This window comes from Ovis aries, chromosome 5, assembly GCF_016772045.2.
Source record: "Ovis aries strain OAR_USU_Benz2616 breed Rambouillet chromosome 5, ARS-UI_Ramb_v3.0, whole genome shotgun sequence".
NCBI lineage: Eukaryota > Metazoa > Chordata > Mammalia > Artiodactyla > Bovidae > Ovis > Ovis aries.
The window spans coordinates 66,078,955-66,104,384 of record NC_056058.1 but is presented as its reverse complement, the minus strand read 5'-3'; the positions used below and the strand labels follow the sequence as shown (position 1 = coordinate 66,104,384).

The 25,430-nt window shown below is 40.6% G+C and overlaps 1 protein-coding gene across 4 annotated transcripts in view; it reads left to right on the top strand.

Moving 5' to 3' along the window:
* The first annotated feature begins 1,503 nt into the window (after positions 1 to 1,503).
* Positions 1,504 to 25,430, top strand: part of LOC121819666 (hepatitis A virus cellular receptor 1-like) — a 38,695-nt gene continuing 14,768 nt past the window's right edge. For 2 of the 4 annotated variants that reach the window (XM_042250676.2, XM_042250675.2), the window contains exons 1-6: positions 1,504 to 1,649; positions 5,419 to 5,528; positions 8,637 to 8,694; positions 11,618 to 11,947; positions 16,204 to 16,428; positions 22,730 to 22,954. In XM_042250676.2, the coding sequence (XP_042106610.1) occupies positions 8,649 to 8,694; positions 11,618 to 11,947; positions 16,204 to 16,428; positions 22,730 to 22,954 (826 nt within the window). In that variant the 5' untranslated portion in view covers positions 1,504 to 1,649; positions 5,419 to 5,528; positions 8,637 to 8,648. The remainder of the gene's footprint in view (positions 1,650 to 5,418; positions 5,529 to 8,636; positions 8,695 to 11,617; positions 11,948 to 16,203; positions 16,429 to 22,729; positions 22,955 to 25,430) is intronic. The other 2 variants (XM_060415956.1, XM_042250677.2) reach the window with 1 other exon arrangement.

Below are 25,430 nucleotides of genomic sequence, written 5' to 3'. Positions count from 1 at the left end.
AACCCCATGGACTGCAGCACACCAGGCCTACCTGTTCATCACCAACTCCCTTGGAGCTTACTCGGACTCATGCCCACTGAGTCAGTGATGCCACCCAGCCATCTCATCCTCTGTCATTCCCTTCTCCTCCCGCTTTCAATCTTTCCCAGCATCAGGCTCATTTCCAATGAGTCAGCTCTTCACATCAGGTGGCCAAAGTATTGCAGTTTCAGCTTCAGCCTCAGTCCTCACAATGAATATTCAGCACTGATTTCCTTTAGGATGGACTGGTTGGATCTCCTTGCTGTTCAAGGGACTCTACACCACAGTTCAAAAGCATCAATTCTTCGGTGCTCAGCTTTCTTTATAGTCCAACTCTCATATCCATACATGACTACTAGAAAAACCACAGCTTTGGCTAGAGCTTCCTTCCAAGTACAGAGACATTTTTTTGGTATTATGGCTTTTTGTTTGTTTGTTTTTACTGCTGTTCACACCAGGGGAAAAATCAGTGATGAATTGCAAACTTACTTTCATTTAGGGAAGTGAAAAAACTTTTTTAAAAAACAGCATGGTAGTCATTCTTGACTCACTATTAGGATAAACTTGAGGTTCTGAAAGGTTTTCACTGACTCCTTTTTGCAAGGCTCTACAGAGCTCTCAGTTACAGGTTTTGTTTCTCTGGGTGGACACCTTTAATCTTCTGATAGCCCTCAGTTTTTTTGGTAATATTCACATCACTTAATCCAGATGGCCTATACTCTATAATTTGGGCTTCCCAGGTAGTGCTAGTGGTAAGAACCTGCCTGCAGGAGATGGTAAGAGAGGCAGGTTCAATCCCTGGGTCAGGAACATCCCCTGGAGTAGGAAATGCCAACCCTACTCCAGTATTCTTGCGTGAAGAATCCCATGGACTGAGAAGTCTCACAGATTTGGACAGGACTGAAGCAAGTTAGCACACAGGCAGATACCACTCTATAATTTGGCTCAGAAATCAAGTTTTGCTTGAAAAAGAGCTGTGGTCAAGTGTGCCGTGCAAGGGCTCCCTGATTTGTGTTATTTATTTTATAAGACATCTCCAAGTATGGATCTCCTGCTGCAGGGCCCTCCTCTGCTTTGAAGGTGTTTGGTCTGCAGACACCATCTGAAGAAACCCTACCTAGGCTGGCAAATCCTCACCTCCACTCTGTGGCTGCCTAAATGGAGCTCAGAGATGTGGAGTGACTTTCCCAAGATCACACAGCAAAGCAGAGGGAGAGCTGAGACTCATACTCGTGTTTCAGAGGCTTTGAGTCTACGGACTCCTGGGGGTGGTGTTGTTAGTGGGAAACTGATGCTAAATTGAGGCTCAGAAAAGGCCACCGAGTTGAGAGAGGGCTTGCAGTGAGTTAGGGAGATTGCTGATCAGAGGCCAGTTCTCTTATTCCACATAGTTAACCTTTGTCCCAGGACTACCAGCCTCTCTCTCTCAACAGAGCTCCCTGAGGGCAGATTTTCCTATTTGCTCCTCAAATATCAGGCTTCAGTTTTTCTCAGACCCAAGGTGGCTCATATGCTCATCAACAGCAAGAAGTCCAGGCGGTAAATCATTCCAAATCCCACACATTCAAATACCTGTGAGGACTTGGCTGTCCACCGAGGAAAACTGGAAAACAGTGAAACCTGCTCTGGTAATCATCAAATTTTCCTTTCTTGGTGTACAGTAGTTTTTTCTTGGTCCCAGGGTTGGATGGTGGGGGAGTGGAAATGGGAGACTTTTAGGAGCATTTGTTCTCTTACTGTGTCTCTCTGTTTTACAAAACCAGCCCAAGCTTCACGGTCCAGAGCAAGCTGGTTTTTTCCAGCAAATCGAAGGATTCTCAGAGGGAAAAGTGGCTGGAGATGAGACTTTTATATCTTTATCTTGGCATTTCATTTGGATACATGGAAATAGGTTGCATGATACTTGGTAAAGGCTTTCAAATCTATGATTCATTAAACATGGCTTAACTGGTTGCTTCTCTATGCAGGGCCCAGACATACCTGTGAGGAAGTCTTGATGTCTGTCCTTAAAGGGGTTGGAGAGATAGGCTTGTGTACAGCAAACAACCATCCTGTGGGATTTACTTAGGGGTAGAGTTATGAAAAGGTGCCCTGGGGACCCAAAAAAGGGAGAGAAGGATTCTAAGTGGGAAAGGAGGGCCAGGATGTTTCTCTCAGAGATCCTTGAATTGATTCTTCATGGGTGAGAACATTTCATTGAGCAGAGAGAACAAATAGGGAGAACAGCCTGAGCAGAAATAAAGGGATGGATAAGAATATAAAATCTTTGCTGATTGATTAAGAGCCTGGTTTAATCTAATGGTGACTAGGGAGCTAGGAGTGGCCTCGGTTCTTAAAGGACTTCATTGATAGACTGAAGAATTTAGATTTCATTCCAGGGTCTTAAGGAACCATTCGTGTGTTTGGATTAGGGAATGGTATTTTCAGCTCTGTTTTAGGAAAAATTGCTCCTGTAAAGTCTATGGAAGCTATGTTGGAGGGGAGAGGATGGTAAACAATCTGCCTGCAATGCGGGAAACCCAGGTTGGAACCCTGGGTTGGAAAGATCCCCTGGAGAAGGGAATGGCTACCCACTCCAGTATTCTTGCTGGCAGAATTCTGTGGACAGAGGAGCCTGGTGGGCTTCAGCCTATGGAGTCCCAAGGAGTTGGACAAGACTAAGTGACTAACGCTTTCACTTTCCACAAGCCTCTATGCAGAGAGGCTCCCCAGGAGGTTCCTGCTGTAATTCAGACAGGAGAGGAGTGTCTCGACTAAAAGGATAGCAGCGGTAACAGCAGAGAGGGGACAGAGTCAGAGCCATTTAGGACTTGGAATTGTGAGGACTTGGTGGCTGGAATAAGAAGGAAGGATGACTGAATCTCTGTACTTGGGAGATTAGCTGATGAGATGGATTCACTGGTAAAGGAACCCCAGGAGGAAGAGTGAAAATCGTTTGGGTGATCTTGAGTTTGAAGTGCTCCTGGATGATGTTTAGCAGGCAGTTGGAAATGCGGGGCTAAGTGGACTTAGGGATGCCTAAGTGGAGATTGATGTCTGATGATTGGCACCTCCATCTGATCAAATAATCATTACTATGATGATACAGTGTAAGTGTTGAATAGGGACTTGCCACTATACCAAAGTTTTCATAGTTATTATCTCATAGGGGAGAGTTCTGGGCTATCTATGTAATTGTGAGAGTCACTGATAATAAAAAAAACAATTACTGAGTGCTTTTTATAGGAAAGGGCTGGGCTTGATGCTTTTGAGGGCATTATCTTATTGTGAGGCCTCATCTAAATGTTTGAGGAAGATTCTATTATTACATTCATAATAAAGAAGAAACAGGTTTGCAGAAATTAAGACATCTGCCAGAGTTAGAAAGACGACATTTCAAAGTGAACTCTCTTGATTGTACTGAGACCTGAAATAAGTTTTCCATACTGCCATTCCAGTCCTGGATGCACCATATAGGGTAAAAACTCTCTCTCCTTCACTTAGGAGGAGTTTGTGATGGAAGACTCAAAGAATTAAGAAGAAGGTGGTCTTCTCCTCTCCTCTCTCTTCCTTTGATTATAAAAATGTTACCCACTAAGTACTTGGTGCAGCACAACACTCATCTGTCAGCTCATGAGTCTCACAAGCGTCCTATTCTTATAAATCATTTATTTATCCCTTTTCAGCCTCTGGCTGAATTCTTTCTGTGCTATTTAGAGAACTGGAGCTCCTCAGAGCTCCTGGATCGCCACCTAGTGGTTTCAACTGGAAACCACAACTGACGGTAGATAAGAAGGTCGATGATGGGTCCTAGTAGGGCCAAGGGACAGCCGAGTCCAAAAGTTCTGGGAAGGGCACTCTACCCATGGCTGCCAGTGTTAAGCAGGCCGATCACCCCTGAATGATTTGCGACTCTGATTGGGTACCTAGGTACAGACTATAGCACTGATGATTGGATGTGTAAAGACAGGGAACCAGGGGAACAGTGGCAATCAACGTGTTTCCACAGAAAGGTAGTACGGATATTCGGAGATGTAAAAGGGATCTTATGGTTGGCACATGTGACAAGGGGTGTGATGTGTTAAGAGGAAGAAATTTTACCTTTTGGGCTGCTTCTGACAGGATTTGGCAATCTAGACTCATCTCCCTAATTCTGAGAGTTTTCTTCTGCATTCCGTGTGTATCCCTGTTAAAACTCAAATCTGTAAACTTACATTTTTAAATTAATGCATACACATTTTTAGCATCATCAACCTTAAGTATAATACTTTATTGTACCTGGGTTTTCTAAAAGTTAGTAAGTTAACTTTATATTTGGTGTAAAATTTGTCAGCAAGAAAATTAACCCCTTATTGTCAGACTTTTGCCAGTCTGATATCCTTGAAGCATGACTATTGTCTGCTCCTAAATGAGACAAATTAAGATAGATTTTTAAAAAGCTGTAAATTAAACAGTCAGCAATGTGGGACATCCAAGATGACCACTTGGCTTTTCCCGGCTCCCTGAAAAACCCCATTCTTCATTTAATGGGTTAAAGCCTTTTTTGGCTACAAGACTGCTGTCCTCACAGTGAAAACAGAATGATTAAAAATGTGTTTTTCACTTGAGGTATACTTTATTGGAAAAATTATACAGGCCTATGTGATCAATCTGGCAGTCTTATTTTATGAACAGATTAATCTTAATTTAGCTATATTTGATAAAAATGAGAGTAATTTTAGGAAAAAAGATTGTTTTAATAGGTATAAAATTTTAGTTTTGCTGCTTGAGGTATGTATCTACTGTCTAAAACTTACTTTTCAAATAGTTCTTTGTTACTATGTTATATTATTATAAAGCTTAAATGAGTTACTAAGAAGGTATTCTAAGCTTGTTTCTGAAGCTGGCCACTGATTTTAAGCTTGTTTCTGAAGCTGGTTTTTGGATTGAGACTAGATGCCCATAATCTGTTACCAGGGGATTATACATACTATCATTTAGAGGACTATGTCCAACCTAGATGAAAGGCCTCTTATGAGTTTTCTTAAGTATATGATGTACAAGGAAACTGATGGGAATCATCTTCCAAGACTTAAGGCCTTGCCTGCCTGTTAAGTCGCTTCAGTCGTGTCCGACTCTGTGCAGTCCTGGGGACCGTAGCCCACCAAGCTCCTTTGTCTATGGGGATTCTCCAGGCAAGAACACTGGCATGGGTTGCCATGCCTTCCTCCAGAGGATCTTCCCAACCCAGTGATTGAAACCAGGTCTCCCACCTTGCAGGCAGATTCTTTACCAGCTGAGCCACCAGGGAAGCCCAAGACTCAAGGTACTTCCTCTTAATTACTTGAAGTGCCCAGCAGAGGATTTCCTGAGTCCTGATGTCAGTCTTCTCCTCCCTCCAACCTTTATAAGTGCTGATCCTTTATTTTCAATTTTCAGCAAGACCAGTGTCTACTCACTGTCAACACCACTGGGACCCCTTCTCTACTATTTCTTAGGCAGTAACACCTGCTTGCGAGACTACTTTAGAAGGAACAACATCTAAACTTGTAAGTACAAATCTTGATTAAATTACACAGGGGATTTTGACATGGGAAGGAAACTTGGATAGCTAACTACTGCTCAAGTGCACCCCGCCGCTGCAACAGGAGCTATCTCACAGGCGGGAGCCCTTGCTCTAGCAGAGGCTATTATCCCAGGGGAAAACACACCCAAGCCTGAGGAATGACCTCCATTATCAGGAGCTCCTAGGTTCCCCAAGGGACCCAATCCCAGCCTAGCTGGCTGAGAGCATACCAGAGTATGTTACCAATCAACTGCTCCTATGGTTCTTCCTCTGAGAGAACTTTCTCATAAAAATCAAGAAACAAACGTGTTTTCTTTGATGTCTGATCTAAGTCTGGCAGAGGATAAATTGAGAGGTTTTTCTGAGGACTGTGAAATTTTCACAAAGAAGCTTACTTGGGGGGGATCTCACCTGGGGGGATTTACAGATTTTATGCCACCGCTACCCTCCTAAGAAAGAACAGCACACAGTACTGGCAGCCAGAGCCCATGCTGACCGAGTGGCTCAAGAAGTCCAAGGCCAGGAAGGCCACGCAGTACGTCAGGTGGAAAACAAGGCTTCCCCTGAGGCAGATCCACATTGGAGTCACCAGATGAATTGTAAGGATAGAAATAAGTAGGATAGGATTAATTATTTATTAGCGGGTATGAAAAAGCTTATAGTGAAACTCATCAATTATGAAAAAAGTGAAAGAAGTCCAATAGGGACCAGAGAGAAATCTTGCAGTTTTTCAAGGAAGATTAGTGGAAGCTTTTAAATAGCATCCAAATGTGGATCCCTCCTCTCCTGAGGGACAGGTCCTTTTGGCTATACATTTCATAACCCAGTCTGCCCCAGACTTCAGACGCAAAATTCAAAAAGCAACTGCTGGAAGGAGGAGGTCCTCAGACCTTTTGAGCAATTTGCTCCAGTTGTCTGATTTGGTTTTCAATAATAGGGATATGGCCGAAAAGGCTGAATACGTCCAGAGATATACATAAAAGGCCCAAATGATGGCAGTGGTCCTGTCCACTCATAGACCATGAAAGGGAGGCCAGACTTCCTGAGTCATTTGACTGTGCAAAGCCCATGGGTATCCAAAATCAGTGTGCCAGGTGTGAACAGAAGGGACACTCAAAGGAAGATTGTGATCAATGAGCTTTTAGAAAACATCCAGGACGTTGAAAGGGAGAATGCCCCAGATGCCAGTGAGTGACAGGGGGCCCTTGGGTATTGACAGTTTCAAATCAGAAGACTGAGGTGGCCTGAAGCCAAAGGTGACTTTGCTTAGAGAGGCCATCTACATAACTAATGCCAAACTTCAGGTGGTCATTGATGTGGAAGGCCACTTAGTAGAATTTCTTAGAGATACTGGTGCAACCTTCTCTGTCTTAACCCAGAGGGTTAGAAATCTTAACAAACATAAGAAATATGTAATGGGAGTGTCAGGAGAGAGACAGAGGTACACTTTCCTGAGACCCCTTTTGTACAGCATCAATGGCCAGTTGTTCTTATACTCCTTTCCATCTGTGCCTGATTGTCCTCTCTTTCATGGAAGGTGGTAGGGTGGTTTAATTGCTAAGTTGTGTTTTACTCTCGCAACCTCATGACCCTTGCCAGATTCCTCTGTCCATGGGGTTTCCTAGGCAAGAATACCGGAGTGGGATGCCATTTCCTTCTCCAGGGGATCTTCCCAACTCAGGGATCAAACTCAGGCCTGCATTACAGGCGGATTCCTTAATGAGTGAGCCACCAGGCAAGTCCTATCTCTGTAATGGAAGGGACTTAACTAAATTGGGCACTACTCTGTTTCCTGAGGGACAAGGAAGCAACCCAATCACCAATTGATATTCATAGAAAATAAAGAACAGATTAACAGAGATAGAAGACTTAATAAGCCCTGAAGTATAAAATATTAAGATACTGGGCCTAATCAAAAACAAACAGATTAAGGACTGAAATGACCCTTTTCCAGATTTAGAAATTGTTTTGGAAAAATGTTTTGGATCACCAAATCATGGTTATAATCTCTTTTAATGTTTAATTTCTTTTCATTTTTGTCTTTTGTAAATCCATCCTCCAAAGCTTAACATCTAGGAGAGCTAAAAGGATGATACTAACTGGTTTATAATTCTTACAGCAGAAAAGAGACAGCCAGCCAGGTGGTTTACTCCTTCCCCAGGCAGGCCTGCATCCTGTCTTAGATGGAAGCAGTTAATGATTTATGATTACCCCTTATCCACTTTTAAGCATAAAATGGTAAACACCTGGAGTAGGAAATGATAGGGACAAAGTAAAGGGACATGATAGTGATTTAATAGTTAATCCCATTAGGTAATTATATGTAAAGAAAAAAGTAAGAGAGACCCTGGTAAGTTAATGATCACCCAAGAAAAAAATGGAAAAATCCTGAAACAATGTGGGTTTGCTTGTCTCATACAGCAAAGGGCTTGCTTGTCTCATACAGCAGAGCAAGTCACTTAGCATCAAAGCCAGATCTGCTGGCCAAACAACAAATCCAAGCTAACTTGCTTAGCCATAAAACCATTTAACAGAAGCATGAGACACACCCTCAAACTGTAAAAAAATAGTGGCAAATAGGGCCTAAACCTGCCCAGTGACATGAACAAGGTAATGACCCCTAGGACATGCTCTCTGCACACACACACACACACACACACACACACACAAATAATTTATGGAAAGGTGATGTTTCGAAGTGAATGATCCTCACTGTCCTGAGACCTGAAATAATTTCTCCATAGTTCCATGACAGTCCCAGATGCACCGTATAGGGCCCAAAACTCCCTTACCCAACTTGTAGGAGGAATTAGTGATGGAAGACTCAAAGAAAGACAAAGAAGGTGGTTTTCTCCCCTACTCTATCCTCCTTTGATGATAAAAATGTAACTCACTGAATACTTGGGGTAGCACAACACTCATCCGCTGGATCTGATGCCTCACAAGCATTCTATTCTAATAAATCACTTCTTTATCACTTTGCCTCTGGCTAATCCTTTCTTGGAGCCCCTGGAACATCACCTACCTGTTTTGATTCTGATACTATAAGGTTGGGGGACACACTAACCAGTTTGCTTTCCCTTTCCTTCAGGACGACAGCGTCATGCATCCTTGGGTAGCCATCCTGGGCTTCCTACTCCTTCTGCCAGGTAAGTGAACAGGTGGGCTGTGCTTTGGAAGCCTGAGGATGGGGGAGTGTAGGGGCTGTGTGAGTGATGAGGCAGGGTAGGTGTGCTAGGGTTTTGTCAGAAGGTAATGGGGTCAACAAATGAGCAAAGAACCAGGCTGAAGCCTTAAGCCAAAGAAACTGCTTAAATGCTAAGAATTACAAATACTGTGAGTGGGTTACAAGGCATGATGCTGTACAGTGTGGTTTATGCCACTGCTTGTATTTAAACAACAACAACAACAGAAATGGAGGGGTGGGTAGGTAGATGGAGGATATGCACGCACTGCTCATGTGTAGGTGGGAAACAGTGACAGCTGTTATCAGAGTGTAGAAGGGGATGAGAAGAAGAAATGGGGATGAGGGGGCAAGGAAAGAGTCCTTTGCTCTACCATGCTGTGCTTTTTGATGTTTTTTAACTGTGTGCAACTATTTCTGTTAAAAAGAAAATATTTTAAATTCCCTGCTTTTCCAGTTATTAAGACTTTGTGTTTCCAATGCAGGGTGCAGGGGTTCCATCCCTGAATGGGTGACTAAGGTCCCACAGACCATGCCATGTGGCCAAAAAAATTTTTTTTAATAAATAAAGTATTTTAATTAAAAATATTCTATGAGACAGGGGGAAATTTAGGAAGATGCATATCCTAAATTTTAAAACAATCTCTAGAGTTGGGAATCTGAGGAAAAGTTTTTTTTTTTTTTAATTTTTATTTTTACTTTATTTTACTTTACAATACTGTATTGGTTTTGCCATACATTGACATGAATCCACCACAGGTGTACATGCATTCCCAAACATGAACCCCCCTCCTACCTCCCTCCCCACAACATCCCTCTGGGTCATCCCTATGCACCAGCCCCAAGCATGCTGTATCCTGCATCGGACATAGACTGGCGATTCGATTCTTACATGATAGTATACATGTTTCAATGCCATTCTCCCAAATCATCCCACCCTCTCCCTCTCCCTCTGAGTCCAAAAGTCCACTATACATATCTGTGTCTTTTTTGCTGTCTTGCATACAGGGTCATCATTGCCGTCTTTCTAAATTCCATATATATGTGTTAGTATAGTGTATTGGTGTTTTTCTTTCTGTCTTACTTCACTCTGTATAATCGGCTCCAATTTCATCCATCTCATCAGAACTGATTCCAGAAAAATAAAGGACCCAATCAAAAAATGGGCCAAAGAACTAAATAAACATTTCTCCAAAGAAGACATACGGATGGCTAACAAACACATGAAAAGATGCTCAACATCGCTCATTATTAGAGAAATGCAAATCAAAACCACAGTGAGGTACCACTTCACACCAGTCAGAATGTCTGCGATCCAAAAATCTGCAGGCAATAAATGCTGGAGAGGGTGTGAAGAAAAGGGAACCCTCTTACACTATTGGTGGGAATGCAAACTAGTACAGCCACTATGGAGAACAGTGTGGAGATTCCTTAAAAAATTGCAAATAGAACTGCCTTATGACCCAGCAATCCCACTGCTGGGCATACACACCGAGGAAACCAGAATAGAAAGAGACAAATGTACCCCAATGCTCATCGCAGCACTGTTTATAATAGTCAGGACATGGAAACAACCTAGATGTCCATCAGCAGATGAAAGGAAAAGTATTTTTTAAAGTTATACTTCTAGAACAAATTTTTATAGTTAGCCTGTATTACCTTTGTAATCCAAAAATGATACTAAGCAAAATTAACTGTTCCCAGAATTCCAAAGAAGAAACTAGACTCTTATTTTATGTATCAATGAGTGTTTTATTCCCAGAGCATTTCCCAGACTTGCAGCCCAGCCCTATGATTAGTCATTGAGTCTCAGATTCTTTTACGGACCACTCAGAATGCATTTGACAATGTAGGGATTTTTAAGCCACTGACTCAGAAGAGAGGTGTTTTTGTTTGTTTGTCTGTTTTTTAAGAGGCAACATTTAGTATTTGACTGAATATTCTTCAATTTTTTGGTTTCACCTGGGTAAGTGGACTCTGCTCCATTGTATATTGCTCAGGAAGGGATCCTTGCTTGAATTTATCTGGTTGATCCTTAAGCCCATGATAAGCCTCAGTTTCTCCTGCAAGTATTATAAACTCATTTTCCTAAGAACTGATTTCTAAACAGCTTACAAGGCTTTGCCTTCTAACCAATGATGCTGTAAGTAAAACTTTAACTCTGCTTTTTTTTTTTTTAATTTAATTAAGAGCAGGGTTATGAGGTGATTTAATTTGAAAGAGTTGGGAGGTGGGAGGGGGGTTCAGGATTGGGAACTCATGTACACCCGTGGCTGATTCATGTCAATGTATGGCAAAACCAATACAGTATTGTAATGCAAAATAAAGTAAAAATAAAAATTTTTTTAAAATAATAATTTGAAAGAGCTATTTACAAACTTGAAATAAAGACTTAAAATCAAAACTAAAAATGCAAAAGAGTTTTTAAAAGGGATTTCAACTGAGACTGACAATCAGGGGAGAATAAAAGCTGCATGTATGTATTACCTATTTAAAAAGCAGATATATGTCAAAAATAGAAAGAAATACACACATATTCATGTATTACTGTAATGGCATTTATTTCAAACCTTTTGGAGAGAAATTTGGTCTTATTATAAGAGATTGAACATATCTCTGACCTTTACCATAAGACTTTCTCTCAGAAATCTATCCTATTAGGAAGTAATTCTGAATACAGAAAAACATTTATATGATGTTTCATCTAGAAATATATCTAGTAAATGATAATGCTGCTAAAGAATATGTGAACGTAGAAAAATGCTTATACTAAGTTTTAAAAACTCAAGATGTTAGATGATTTCAAACCAAATAAGCTATATAAAGAAAAAAATGAAAGTAAAGTTAAAATATTGAGACCTCATGCTCTGGTTTCTCTTTATTTACAGATGGTGTAACGTCTTACCGACAAGTGATTGGAGTGGAGGGTCAGTCTGTCACGCTACCCTGCTTCTATGAAGGAAAAGTCACATCCATATGCTGGGGCCGAGGGAGATGTTCTTGGATAGACTGCAGAAATACCGTTATCAGTACTGATGGATACAAAGTCACTGAACAGAAGAATGAACGTTATAAGCTCAAGGGAGATATTGGTAAAAGGGATGTTTCTTTGACCATAGAGAATGCAGTCCTTTCTGACAGTGGCTTGTATTGTTGCCGTATTATAAAATGGCTTTTCAATGACGGAGAAAACATCATAAAGTTGACTATAAAGTCAGGTGAGCTTGTCTTCCTACTTACTTTGATCACTTGCTGTGAGTTTCTCTAGATAAAGAGGTTTCTGTTTGATATTAACCTCTTTTTCCTTGAATAGGGAAAGAAGAGGCTCCTATAATCTTGTTTTCTAATAACTCTTCATAGGATAACTTGTATTTGTGTAGAATGAAATGTGAACACTAACCTTGATATAAGACCATAGGCTAGAGGAACTCCCCAGTCAGCAAAATATCTTCTAAGGCAGTGCTTTAGGAGTGCTAATTGATTAATGAAAAAGCATTCACTGTTCCACATTGAGATATAGTGAACATTTTTATGGAGCAGAATTTATTCCACTTAAAGAACTGCCCTTTCCTCTGAGATTATTCTTAGAAGAATTTTGAAATGTCCTTTGCATTTTAGGACTTACAGAGAATTTCACACGTATAAAATAGGTAATATAACATCTGGTCAAGTATTTGTATAATTTGGCTTTTAGTTCAGTTCAGTTCAGTTGCTCAGTCGTGTCCGACTCTTTGCGACCCCGTGAATCACAGCACACCAGGCCTCTGTGTCCATCACCAACTCCTGGACTTCACCCAAACTCATAAGCATCGAGTCGGTGATGCCATCCAGCCATCTCATCCTCTGTCGTCCCCTTTTCCTCCTGCCCCCAATCCCTCCCAGCATCAGGGTCTTTTCCAATGAGTCAACTCTTCTCATGAGATGACCAAAGTGTTGGAGTTTCAGCCTCAGCATCAGTCCTTCCAATGAACACCCAGAACTGATTTCCTTTAGGATGGACTGGTTGGATCTCCTTGCAGTCCAAGGGACTTGCAAGAGTCTTCTCTGGCACCACAGTTCAAAAGCATCAATTCTTCGGTGCTCAGCTTTCTTCACCGTCCAACTCTCACATCCATACATAACCACTGGAAAAACCATAGACTTGACTAGACGGACCTTTCTTGGCAAAGTAATATCTCTGCTTTTTAATTTGGCTTTCAGTTCAGTTCAGTTCAGTTGTTCAGTTTTGTCTGACTCTGCGACCCCATGAATCGCAGCACGCCAGGCCTTCCTGTCCATCACCAACTCCCGGAGTTCACTCAGACTCACGTCCATCGAGTCAGTGATGCCATCCAGCCATCTCATCCTCTGTCATCCCCTTTTCCTCCTGCCCCCAAATCCCTCCCACCATCAGAATTTTTTCCAATGAGTCAACTCTTTGCATGAGGTGGCCAAAGTACTGGAGTTTCAGCTTCAGCACCATTCCTTCCAAAGAAATCCCAGGGTTGATCTCCTTCAGAATGGACTGGTTGGATCTTCTTGCAGTCCAAGGGACTCTCAAGAGTCTTCTCCAACACCACAGTTCAAAAGCACCAATTCTTTGGTACTCAGCTTTCTTTATTGTCTAACATACACCTTCATACATGACTACTGGAAAAATTAAAATGGGCTTATGGCAATATGAGAACATTTACATCTCCATAAATGTTCACTGGTAGCTTTTAAGAATTTTGTGAAATAAAAAAATCAGGGAAGTTTACATTTTTCCATCTTGATATAGACATCCTACTTTTTCTTACTTCTGAATGAAAGGACAAGATTCTTCAGGATTTCCTGGTTTCTGGTCCTCTCCTAATGACTGTTTTCCCACAACACAGAACCCAATACCCAGGCGTACATAAGTTATGTCTCTTTTTTTGCTTTAAATGAACTTGATATTGCTGTCTCCCAACTTTGTAGTTTGTTTGTATCCTTGGTGAAGTCAAGCGAAATAAGGTCAATTCTGATGCAGAAAATGCTGGCTCTAAGGAAACTGCCTCTAAGAGTCAATTAACGGAAGCCAAGAGAGATTGGCCCTAGAGACACGTGGAAAAGAGACAGCCTGTGAAGAGATCATTTTGGAGCTGTGATATTACATGATGGGTCTGCTGATGCTAAGTCACTTCAGTCTTGTCTGACTCTGTGCGACCCCAGAGATGGCAGCCCACCAGGCTCTTCTGTCCCTGGGATTCTCCAGGCAAGAACACTGGAGTGGGTTGCCATTTCCTTCTCCAATGCATGAAAGTGAAAAGTGAAAGTGAAGCTGCTCAGTCGTGTCCGACTTCGCGATCCCATGGACTGCAGCCCGCCAGGCTCCTCCATCCATGGGATTTTCCAAGCAAGAATACTGGAGTGGGGTGCCATTGCCTTCTTCTATGATGGGTCTAGCTGAATATATTTTTAAATGACATAGAAGGAAACTAGGGAAATTTTGTAGTGCTCAGAAATCTTTAACAGATGAATATTTACAAATTCACTGCCCTGTCCTGAGGGAAACCAGTCCATAACAGAGCCAAAGTGACTCTGCCTCCAATCCAATTCTTTGCTTAAGTTTTCTTGCACTTTTGACAGGATGAACTTACTTTTCAACCTTCTGTTCGGGCTCTTCCTCAGCATCTTCTTCTACCCTTAGCTTCCTAGCTTCTTCCTCAGGAAATATTTACCACCAAGGAAGACAGTTAGTTAAAAAAGCCAAGTAGACTTCTTCCTTGTTATAGTCCTTTGGTCAAATTTTTTTGCTTGCTTCCTCTTTTTGTCTAGATTTGATTTCAAAAGGAATGGAGGGAATTAGGATTGAACATTTTATCAAAACCTCTGACTATACTCTTAGACCAGGTTTGGCAAACTGTACCTGCAGGACCATATCAGATTATAAAACAGGCTCAACAGCAGTTTTATAAAGTTTTACTGAGACACAGCCTCGGCTATTCTATATATGTATATATGTGTGTGTGTGTGTGTGTGTGTGTGTGTGTGTATATATATGTGCCTCAGTTTATGTACTGTCTATGGGTGTTTTCACACTGACAGTTCTGAGTAATTAGCACTGAGATCACAGGACTCCCAATAAAATATTTACTAATGCATTGTACATAAATAGTTGTTGAAAAACAAGTTTTTCTTCTTAAAGGCAAAATTGGCTAGTTTCCAAATTAAGCTGACTTGAATTCCTCAAATGAGTTTTCACAGCAGTTGTCTCATATTAAAGAGACTTGATGTTCTAATTTATATTTTGTAGAGTTGAAAATTGAGAATACTGCTTGTGGGCAAAATAGATGTCCCTTGAGGAAAAAAGTCCGCATTCTTGAGTTTACCCTATAATTTTTGCTCTTGTGCCAGGCACTGTGTTTTGGCTCACTTCTAATTTCAGTTCTTTCTCTGGGTATGTCTGAGGACTTCAATAAGTGGTTTGGAATCCCACAGGATTTCTGATTCTAGAAAGCACCAAAGATATTATCAGTGGTCATTATCTCTCATGTAGAAAGGACCCTTAAAATATCTAGTCCACCTTCTAACCAAGTGCGTAATGCATCTGTGTTATCTAGCGTATGCGTTTGGTGTGAATTAATCTGCATTTAGGATGCAGGTCTTTTGGAAGGGTACTCATAAGGCCGACTGACTGAATGGCATTTCTTTGGTAAATAGTCAGTTTCTTAGTTACTTACTTAGTTCAGCCACTCAATCATGTCCGACTCTTTGCGACCCCATAAACTGCAGCATGCCAGGCCTCCCTGTCCATCACCAATTCCCGGAGTTCACTCAGACTCACACCCATCGAGTTGGTGATGCCATCCAGCCATCTCATCCTCTGTCATCCCCTTCTCCTCCTGCCCCCGATCCCTCCCAGTCTCAGAGTCTTCTCCAATGAGTCAACTCTTCGCATGAGGTGGCCAAAGTACTGGAGTTTCAGCTTGAGCATCATTCCTTCCAAAGAAATCCCAGGGCTGATCTCCTTCAGAATGGACTGGTTGGATCTCCTTGCAGTCCAAGGGACTCTCAAGAGTCTTCTCCAACACCACAGTTCAAAAGCATCAATCCTTCAGCACTAGTCTGTTTCTTAAGAGCTACTATTTAGGTCCTAGTCATACACCACTGAAAAGACAAATGCAGCTTCAGGATCTAGACATCTTCCCCTTACTCACAGATGTTTTTTTAGATACATAAATATAATATACATGACTAGTTTTTACAAAGTGTTCAGCACAAATCCCAGGTGTCATTGTTTTTATGTCCATACCTCCCCAATATTTGTCCTTTCAATGCAGCTGTTTTCTTGTTGTGACCATGTCTTCACTCACTCCTCAGTCAGAGACTCTAGTTGACCAGTGATGTGAACTCCGAGTTCATGGGAGACAAATGTTCATTTCTGCCTGAGGACAGTCTCCTTGGTTGTATTGATTCACAGGCTCTTATTTCCTGCACTATGATGAATCCTTGCTTTCATGTTGATTTCTAGCTCCACCTACGACAACAGTGAGCCCCACTACCACTTCTGAAAGCACTTCTGAAAGCACAAGTACTACCAATATTCCAAGGACCACCTACACCACTGCTCCAAAAAGGAAGACCACTATTCCAGAAAGGAACAGCACTACCACAGTAGTCACGGATACTCATACGACAACGGGGGCCTCTACCTCAGCTCTTCTAATGCCAACACCCACAGAGGACTACAAGCCAGGTAAACAGTTGTGCTTCTGAGCCCAGAAGCCTTTAAAGGATTGGATATAGACCTTCCTGGGCACAGTGTTAAGGCTGAGGTATAGTCTAGGGTAAGGATTCTTAACAGGCTTCCATATCTGACTTTAGAGTTTGTGAACTCTTATCCCTGGAGCTCAGTTGGTAAAGAATCTGCCTGCAATGCAGGAGACCCTGGTTCGATTCCTTGGTTGGGAAGATCTGATGGAGAAGGGCTAGGTTTCCCACTCCAGTTTTCTTGGGCTTCCCTTATGGTTCAGCTGTGAAGAATCCGCCTGCATTGCAGGAGGCTGGGGTTTGATCTCTGGTTTGGGAAAATGCCCTGGATAAGGGAAAGGCTACCCACCCCAGTATTCTGGCCCGGAGAATTCCATGAACTATATAGTCACAAACAGTCAGACAGGACTTAGCGACTCTCACTTTCACTACACCTTGTTACATTCACCTTTTAGAAGTACAGGCATATCAGAATGAAGGGGACTTGTGACTCTTTATATCATTCTTAAAGGAATTCATTAATACAAAAAAAGTCAGACCACTGATCTTGGACATCTAAGGAAAGGCGGGCGTGGCTGAGTTATTATGTTGTTATGAGGGAAAAGTAGAAATGCCAGAACAAGGGCAGGTAAATGAGAATCTGTCCTTACAATGAGCTGTGAATAGAGGTCACTTAATCCATTCTGAGGCCTAATCCAACACTTGAGGAGAAAATTTCAGTGGAGATAATATTTATTCTGTTTCTTGAGTCAGGAACCAGCCTAACCACTTCTTAAGTATTAATTCACTTAATTCTTATGATAACCCTATGCACTGTAGGTGTGACTCAATCCTATTTTATATTTGTGAAGACTGAGACACAGTGTCTAAGTTCATCATTGGGAATCACATGAATAGAAAATGGTTGAGTCTAGATTGTCCCATTAATTTGAATTTTGGGCCTCTCTGCATTCTATCCTGATCATAGAACATGTATTTGGATGAATTTGTCCTGTTCTGACATCTTCACTGGAAGCCCCTTTATACAATTACCCTGTCTTTTCAGGGTGTCAATGACTTACACACTTTTGCTTCTAGCACCCTTTAATATATTTATGTAGCAGGAAATGTACTCATATTCTAATATAGTAAGCATCAGATTTAAGGACTGAAGAGATTTAAAATGCACATGTTTGTTTTTTTAATTCAGGGTCCAGAGTTTATACTTCCTATTTCTGTGAGATAAAACTTTAGGTTTAATACAAATGGAGAATAATTTGACGTATGGGTAGAGAAATAGCTTGGCATTCAGAGGACCCGTTTATGATCAAATTTTCTAATTTTTGGATTAAAAAGATAGCTTTTACCTTTGGAGATTCCCAAAGCCTCCTCAACTCTTGGACAATTTGAAGTGACTCTGGAGTCTGAGAAGTAACAAAAATATCACAACCTCTTAGCCAAAAACGTCTGATGGAACACATTGATTTTTCTTCACTCACATTGAACCGTGTGTGTATTCAACTAGGAAGGATCTGAAGGACTGGACTTTGATCTGAGTTTGGAAGAGAGGACTTTAGGTTAAAACTATGAATTTAGAGTTATGAAAGTTTATTTTTAAAAAAAAAGTTTTCTTCCAGATAGCAAACACATTAGAGCATCTGTTGACTTTCTCAATATTGACTTACTTCTTAATAGTTTGTGTCTGCTGAGGTGCCTGGATTAGTGCTCCTGGTTTGGGGAACACGTGTAAATTATGGCCCTTGTTTAAAGCAGAGGTTCAGAAAGAAAGTCTTGGTGTATTTGTCCATAGGACCTCTGCGTGGATAGAACTCACTGAGTATTACATGTATCCTGATAATTTCCCCAAAGTCTGAGATTACAGTTGAGCTTTACAGGGTAGAAGGGAGGAGAACACAGAAGAAGAGCCGCTGCAGGGGCATTTGTCCTTACATCCGTCCCCTCTATATGCTCTGTGACCCTGCACATGCTGGTCACCTGGAATACTCCTGCACTGGTTGGATGTGAAATCACACGAGCCCACCTGCTCCTTCCCCCCGCCGTGTCCACACACCTCTTCTCTAAGTCTGTGTCTCTATTGCTGGCCTACTAATAGGCTCATCAGAGCCATTTTTCTACATTATCTTCTGATTAAAAAGAAATGTATTTTTTAAAATAAATAAACAAAAATTAAGTCATAGAGGCAGTGGAGAAAAGAAAGATGCCCACAAAGACCCAAACTAGAGAAAGAAGTTAAGCAAAAAAGGTCTTTCTCAGATTTAAGTTGAATAAAGACTCTGATCATCTGACTTTCTTGTTGCCCTGTTTTAGTTCCTAAAGTCAGCCACATCCTGTTGTAGATTTGAGTACTGGGGGAAGCAAAAACAAACAAAAGAGAAAACAAAATACTACTACCAGAAGCAGTGACTAAACAAAGAAATGAGAAATTCCACAAAAAACAAGGACTGCTAAGAACAAGAGTAAAGCTGTTGAAATGTGAGGTCCATGGTGAGCAGGTGAAAAGAAGACCAATGAGAGGCAATAAGGAAAGTCCAGGTTTGGGAGCTCTTGTTCAGGCAGCACCACTAACTTGCTTGGAGATTCTGTGGTGCCCTCAGAGGAAGGGATATAAGAATCCTATTAAGAGACAAATGGTCAACTCTGCAGATCAGATGAGATGTCTGATAGAAAATAAAGGAGAGATTTCAAGAAAGGAAAAAGGAAACATAGCCCTGAGAAGTCCCAGTGAAATTTTTTGGTGAGGAATGAAAGGTGAGTTAAATAACACAGGACATCAGTCCTATGAAAGGAGTGACCGGAGCACAACTGCAGAAGGAACCAGGGAACCAGGAACACTGCTTTGTGCCTCTTTACCAAGACTCAGCCTTTGGACAGTACTTTGCCCTAATGTAAGCTCAAGAACTTGGATATTCTTAGTTGATTTTCTGTGCTGGTTAATATGTGCATCTCCCTGGAAGGATGTATAGATGGATAATTAGGAACTTGAATAAGGTCAGGCAATCCAGATTGGGGTTCTTATGAAGGGAGTGTATTAGTGCCAGCTCCAATGCCCTGCTCCACAAACATGAAATAGCACTGGTATGAACCCAAGTTTAACTGGGTGTCCTTCTTAACATGCACAATTGTAGTCTTTAGGGGAATTTTAAGTGTATAAAAAGTGAAATAATCTTGTCTATTGTTAAGCTCTCCACATCATCATTTAGAGCAAATTTATTAATAATAATAAAATATCTATATGGCAGGGTAATGCATCATGGCCATCCTTGAATTTTTCTCTAAGAAAGGGTCAAAGAGTAATTCCTGATTTTTGTTTTGTTATTTTTTTGGTAGTGGAAATTTTCCTATGCAAATTATACATTAATCTTCCTTTCTTATCCCTCGTTATGCCCCAAATATTCTTGTTCCAAACATTATTAGCTAAAAGGAAATATTTGTGAAATTAATGTTTTTTGAGCACAGAGAGTGCAGTTCCTCTTGACAGTGGCCTGCATTGCTGTGGTATTGAGAAGGTAGTTCAATGACATAAAAAATATCCTCGAGTTGTGTAGGAAGACACGTGAGCTTGTATTTCTACCTACTTTGATCACTTGCTGTGAGCTTCCATGGTTTTTTGTTTGATATAACTTCTTCTTTCATTAATAAAATTATAGGTTCCTATAGTCTTATTTTCTAATCACTCTTGGGATAAAATAACTTTATCTACACAAATAACTGTATTTGTATAGAATGAAGTGTTAACACTAAACTTGATTCAAGACCATAGGCTAGAGGAACTTCCCAGTCAGAAAAGACTGCTATCTCCTAAAGCAGCCTTCAGTAGTGCCAGTTGGCTCGTGAAAAAGCATCCACTGTTCCACACTGAGATATAGTAAACATTTTTATGGAGCTGAATTGATTCCACTTGAAGAACTGTCCTTTTCTCTGAGATTATTTCTCAATAGGAATTTAAAATATCCTTTCCTAACATTTTAGGACTTACAGAGAATTTCACATGTATAAAATAGGCAATATAATGTCTGATCAAGTATTTGTATAATTTGGCTTTAACAGAGGCCAGTTCAGTCTTGTTGTAAATACATTGTATGGGCCTTTATCTTATATAGTTTCACTTCCTCCTTTTGCCTTGTCTTGGATTTTTTGAAACACATTTCATACCATATCACTAAATTACTTCTTTAAAAATTAAAACAGGCTTATTGCAATATGAAAACACTTGCATCTCAATAAATGTTCACTGGTACTTTTAAAGAATATTGTGAAATAAAAAAATCAGGGAAGTTTACATTTTTCTATCTTGGAGTAGACATGCTACTTTTCCTTACCTCTTGATGAAAGGACAAGATTCTTCAGGATTTCCTGGTTTCTGGTACTCTTTCCTAATGAATGTTCTCCCACAAAAGTCTTCTATCGAAAATAGAACACTATACTCAGGACGTCATAAGTTATGTCTCTTTTTTGCTTTAAATATTTTGATATTGCAGTCTTCCAACTTTGTGCTCTGTGTCCTTGATGAAGGCAAGTAAAATAAGGTCAGTTCTGATGGAGAAGACACTGACTCTCAGGAAACTGCGTCTAGGAGTCAATTAATGGAAGCCAAAGAGGCTGGCCATAGAGACATACAGAAGAGACAGCTTGTGAAGAGATCATTTTTGGAGTTGTGATATTATATGATTGGTTTAGCTGAATATATTTTAAAATGACATAGAAGGAAATTAGGGAAATTTTGTAGTGCTCAGAAATCTTTAATAGATGAATATTTACAAATTCACTGCCCTGTCCAGAGGGAAACCAGTCTATAACTGAGCCAAAGTGACTCTGCCTCCAATCCAATTCTTTGCTTAAGTTTTCTTGCACTTTTGACAGGATGAACTTACTTTTCAACCTTCTGTTCGGGCTCTTCCTCAGCATCTTCTTCTACCCTTAGCTTCCTAGCTTCTTCCTCAGGAAATATTTACCACCAAGGAAGACAGTTAGTTAAAAAAACCCAAGTAGACTTGGCATTTTTTTTGTTATAGTCCTTTGGTCAGATTTTTTTTGCTTGCTTCCTCTTTTCGTCTAGATTTGATTTCAAAAAGAATGGAGGGGATTGGGGTGCACTTTTCATCAAAACCTCTGACTACACTTTTAGACTAGGGTTGGCAAATTGTAGCTCTAGGACAAAATCAGATTGTAAGACAGGCTCACCAAAAGTTTGATAAAGTTTTATTGAAACACAGATTCAGCCATTCACTTATATACTGTCAATGGATATTTTCACACTGACAGATCAGAGCAATTATCACTGAGATCACAGGACTCCCAAAGGCTAAAATATTTACTAATGCCTTGTACATAAGTACTTGTTGAAAAAAGCTTTTGTTCTTGAGGGCAAAATTGGCTAGTTTCCAAATTAAGCTGACTTGAATTCCTCAAATGAGTTTTCACAGCAGTTGTCTCATATTAAAGAGACTTGATGTTCTAATTTATATTTTGTAGAGTTGAAAATTGAGAATACTGCTTGTGGGCAAAATAGATGTCCCTTGAGGAAAAAAGTCCGCATTCTTGAGTTTACCCTATAACTTTTGCTCGTGTGCCAGGCACTGTGTTTTGGCTCACTTCTAATTTCAGTTCTTTCTCTGGGTATGTCTGAGGACTTCAATAAGTGGTTTGGAATCCCACAGGATTTCTGATTCTGGAAAGCACCAAAGTTATTACCTGTGGTCATTATCTCTCATGTAGAAAGGAACCTTAAAACAATCTAGTCCACCTTCTAACCAAGTGCATAATGCATCTGTGTTATCTAGCGTATGCGTTTGGTGTGAATTAATCTGCATTTAGGATGCAGGTCTTTTGGAAGGGTACTCATAAGGCCGACTGACTGAATGGCATTTCTTTGGTAAATAGTCTGTTTCTTAGGAGCTACTATTTAGGTCCTAGTCATACACCACTGAAAAGACAAATGCAGCTTCAGGATCTAGACATCTTCCCCTTACTCACAGATGTTTATTTAGATACATAAATATAATATACATGACTAGTTTTTACAAAGTGTTCAGCACAAATCCCAGGTGTCATTGTTTTTATGTCCATACCTCCCCAATATTTGTCCTTTCAATGCAGCTGTTTTCTTGTTGTGACCATGTCTTCACTCACTCCTCAGTCAGAGACTCTAGTTGACCAGTGATGTGAACTCTGAGTTCATGGGAGACAAATGTTCATTTCTGCCTGAGGACAGTCTCCTTGGTTGTATTGATTCACAGGCTCTTATTTCCTGCACTATGATGAATCCTTGCTTTCATGTTGATTTCTAGCTCCACCTACGACAACAGTGAGCCCCACTACCACTTCTGAAAGCACTTCTGAAAGCACTAGTACTACCAATATTCCAAGGACCACCTACACCACTGCTCCAAAAAGGAAGACCACTATTCCAGAAAGGAACAGCACTACCACAGTAGTCACGGATACTCGTACGACAACGGGGGCCTCTACCTCAGCTCTTCCAATGCCAACACCCACAGAGGACCACAAGCCAGGTAAACAGTTGTGCTTCTGAGCCCAGAAGCCTTTAAAGGATTGGATATAGACCTTCCTAGGCACAGTGTTAAGGCTGAGGTATAGTCTAGGGTAAGGATTCTTAACAGGCTTCCAAATCTGGCTTCACAAAATTTGTAACTCTCATTCTTATTACATTCACCTTTTGGAAGTATAAGCATTTTCATAGTGAAGGGGACATATGGCTATTTATCTCAACTTCAAAGGAATTCACTAATGCAAAAAAAGCCAGACCGCTGATCTTCGACATTTAAGGAGGATAGTGGATTGGGCCATGTTGTACACAAAATTATAAGGAATAAAATAGAGGTGCCAGAACAAGGTCAGGTAAATGAGAATCTGTCCTTACAATGAGCTGTGAATAGAGATCACTTAATCCATTCTGAGGCCTAATCCAACACTTGAGGAGAAAATTTCAGTGGAGATAATATTTATTCTGTTTCCTGAGTCAGGAACCAGCCTAACCACTTCTTAAGTATTAATCCACTTAATTCTTATGATAACCCTATGCACTGTAGGTGTGACTCAATCCTATTTTATATTTGTGAAGACTGAGACACAGTGTCTAAGTTCATCATTGGGTTGAGTCTAGATTGTCCCATTAATTTGAATTTTGGGCCTCTCTGCATTCTATCCTGATCATAGATCATGTGTTTGGATGAATTTGTCCTGACCTGACATCTTCACTGGAAGCCCCTTTATACAATTACCCTGTCTTTTCAGGGTGTCAATGACTTACACACTTTTGCTTCTAGCACCCTTTAATATATTTATGTAGCAGGAAATGTACTCATACTCTAATAGAGTAAGCATCAGATTTAAGGACTGAAGAGATTTAAAATGCACACGTTTGTTTTTTTAATTCAGGGTCCAGAGTTTATACTTCCTATTTCTGTGAGATAAAACTTTAGGTTTAATACAAATGGAGAATAATTTGACGTATGGGTAGAGAAATAGCTTGGCATTCAGAGGACCCGTTTATGATCAAATTTTCTATTTTTTGGATTAAAAAGATAGCTTTTACCTTTGGAGATTCCCAAAGCCTCCCCAACTCTTTGACACCTTGAAGTGACTCTGGAGTCTGAGAAGTAACAAAAATATCACAACCTCTTAGCCAAAAACGTCTGATGGAACACATTGATTTTTCTTCACTCACATTGAACCGTGTGTGTATTCAACTAGGAAGGATCTGAAGGACTGGACTTTGATCTGAGTTTGGAAGAGAGGACTTTAGGTTAAAACTATGAATTTAGAGTCATGAAAGTTTGTTAACAAAAAAAGTTTTCTTCCAGGTAGCAAACACATTAGAGCATCTGTTGACTTTCTCAATATTGACTTACTTCTTAATAGTTTGTCTGCTGAGGTGCCTGGATTAGCGCTCCTGGTTTGGGGAACACGTTATGGCCCTTGTTTAAAGCAGAGGTTCAGAAAGAAAGTCTTGGTGTATTTGTCCATAGGACCTCTGCGTGGATAGAACTCACTGAGTATTACATGTATCCTGATAATTTCCCTCAAAGTCTGAGATTACAGTTGAGCTTTACAGGGTAGAAGGAAGGAGAACACAGAAGAGCCACTGCAGGGGCATTTGTCCTTACATCCGTCCCCTCTATATGCTCTGTGACCCTGCACGTGCTGGTCACCTGAAATACTCCTGCACTGGTTGGATGTGAAATCACACGAGCCCACCTGCTCCTTCCCCCCGCCGTGTCCACACACCTCTTCTCTAAGTCTGTGTCTCTATTGCTGGCCTACTAATAGGTTCATCAGAGCCATTTTTCTACATTATCTTCTGATTAAAAAGAAATGTATTTTTTAAATAAATAAACAAAAATTAAGTCATAGAGGCAGTGGAGAAAAGAAAGATGCCCACAAAGACCCAAACTAGAGAAAGAAGTTAAGCAAAAAAGGTCTTTCTCAGATTTAAGTTGAATAAAGACTCTGATCACCTCACTTTCTTGTTGCCCTTGTTTTAGTTCCTAAAGTCAGCCACATCCTGTTGTAGATTTGAGCATTGGGGGAAGCAAAAACAAACAAAAGAGAAAACCAAAATGCTACTACCAGAAGCAGTGACTAAACAAAGAAATGAGAAATTCCACAAAAAACAAGCACTGCTAAGAACAAGAGTAAAGGCGTTGAAATGTGAGGTCCATGGTGAGCAGGTGAAAAGAAGACCAATGAGAGGCAATAAGGAAAGTCCAGGTTTGGGAGCTCTTGTTCAGGCAGCACCGCTAACTTGCCTGGAAATTCTGCGGTGCCCTCAGAGGAAGGGATATAAGAATCCTATTAAGAGACAAATGGTCAACTCTGCAGATCAGATGAGATGTCTGATAGAAAATAAAGGAGAGATTTCAAGAAAGGAAAAAGGAAACATAGCCCTGAGAAGTCCCAGTGAAATTTTTTGGTGAGGAATGAAAGGTGAGTTAAATAACACAGGACATCAGTCCTATGAAAGGAGTG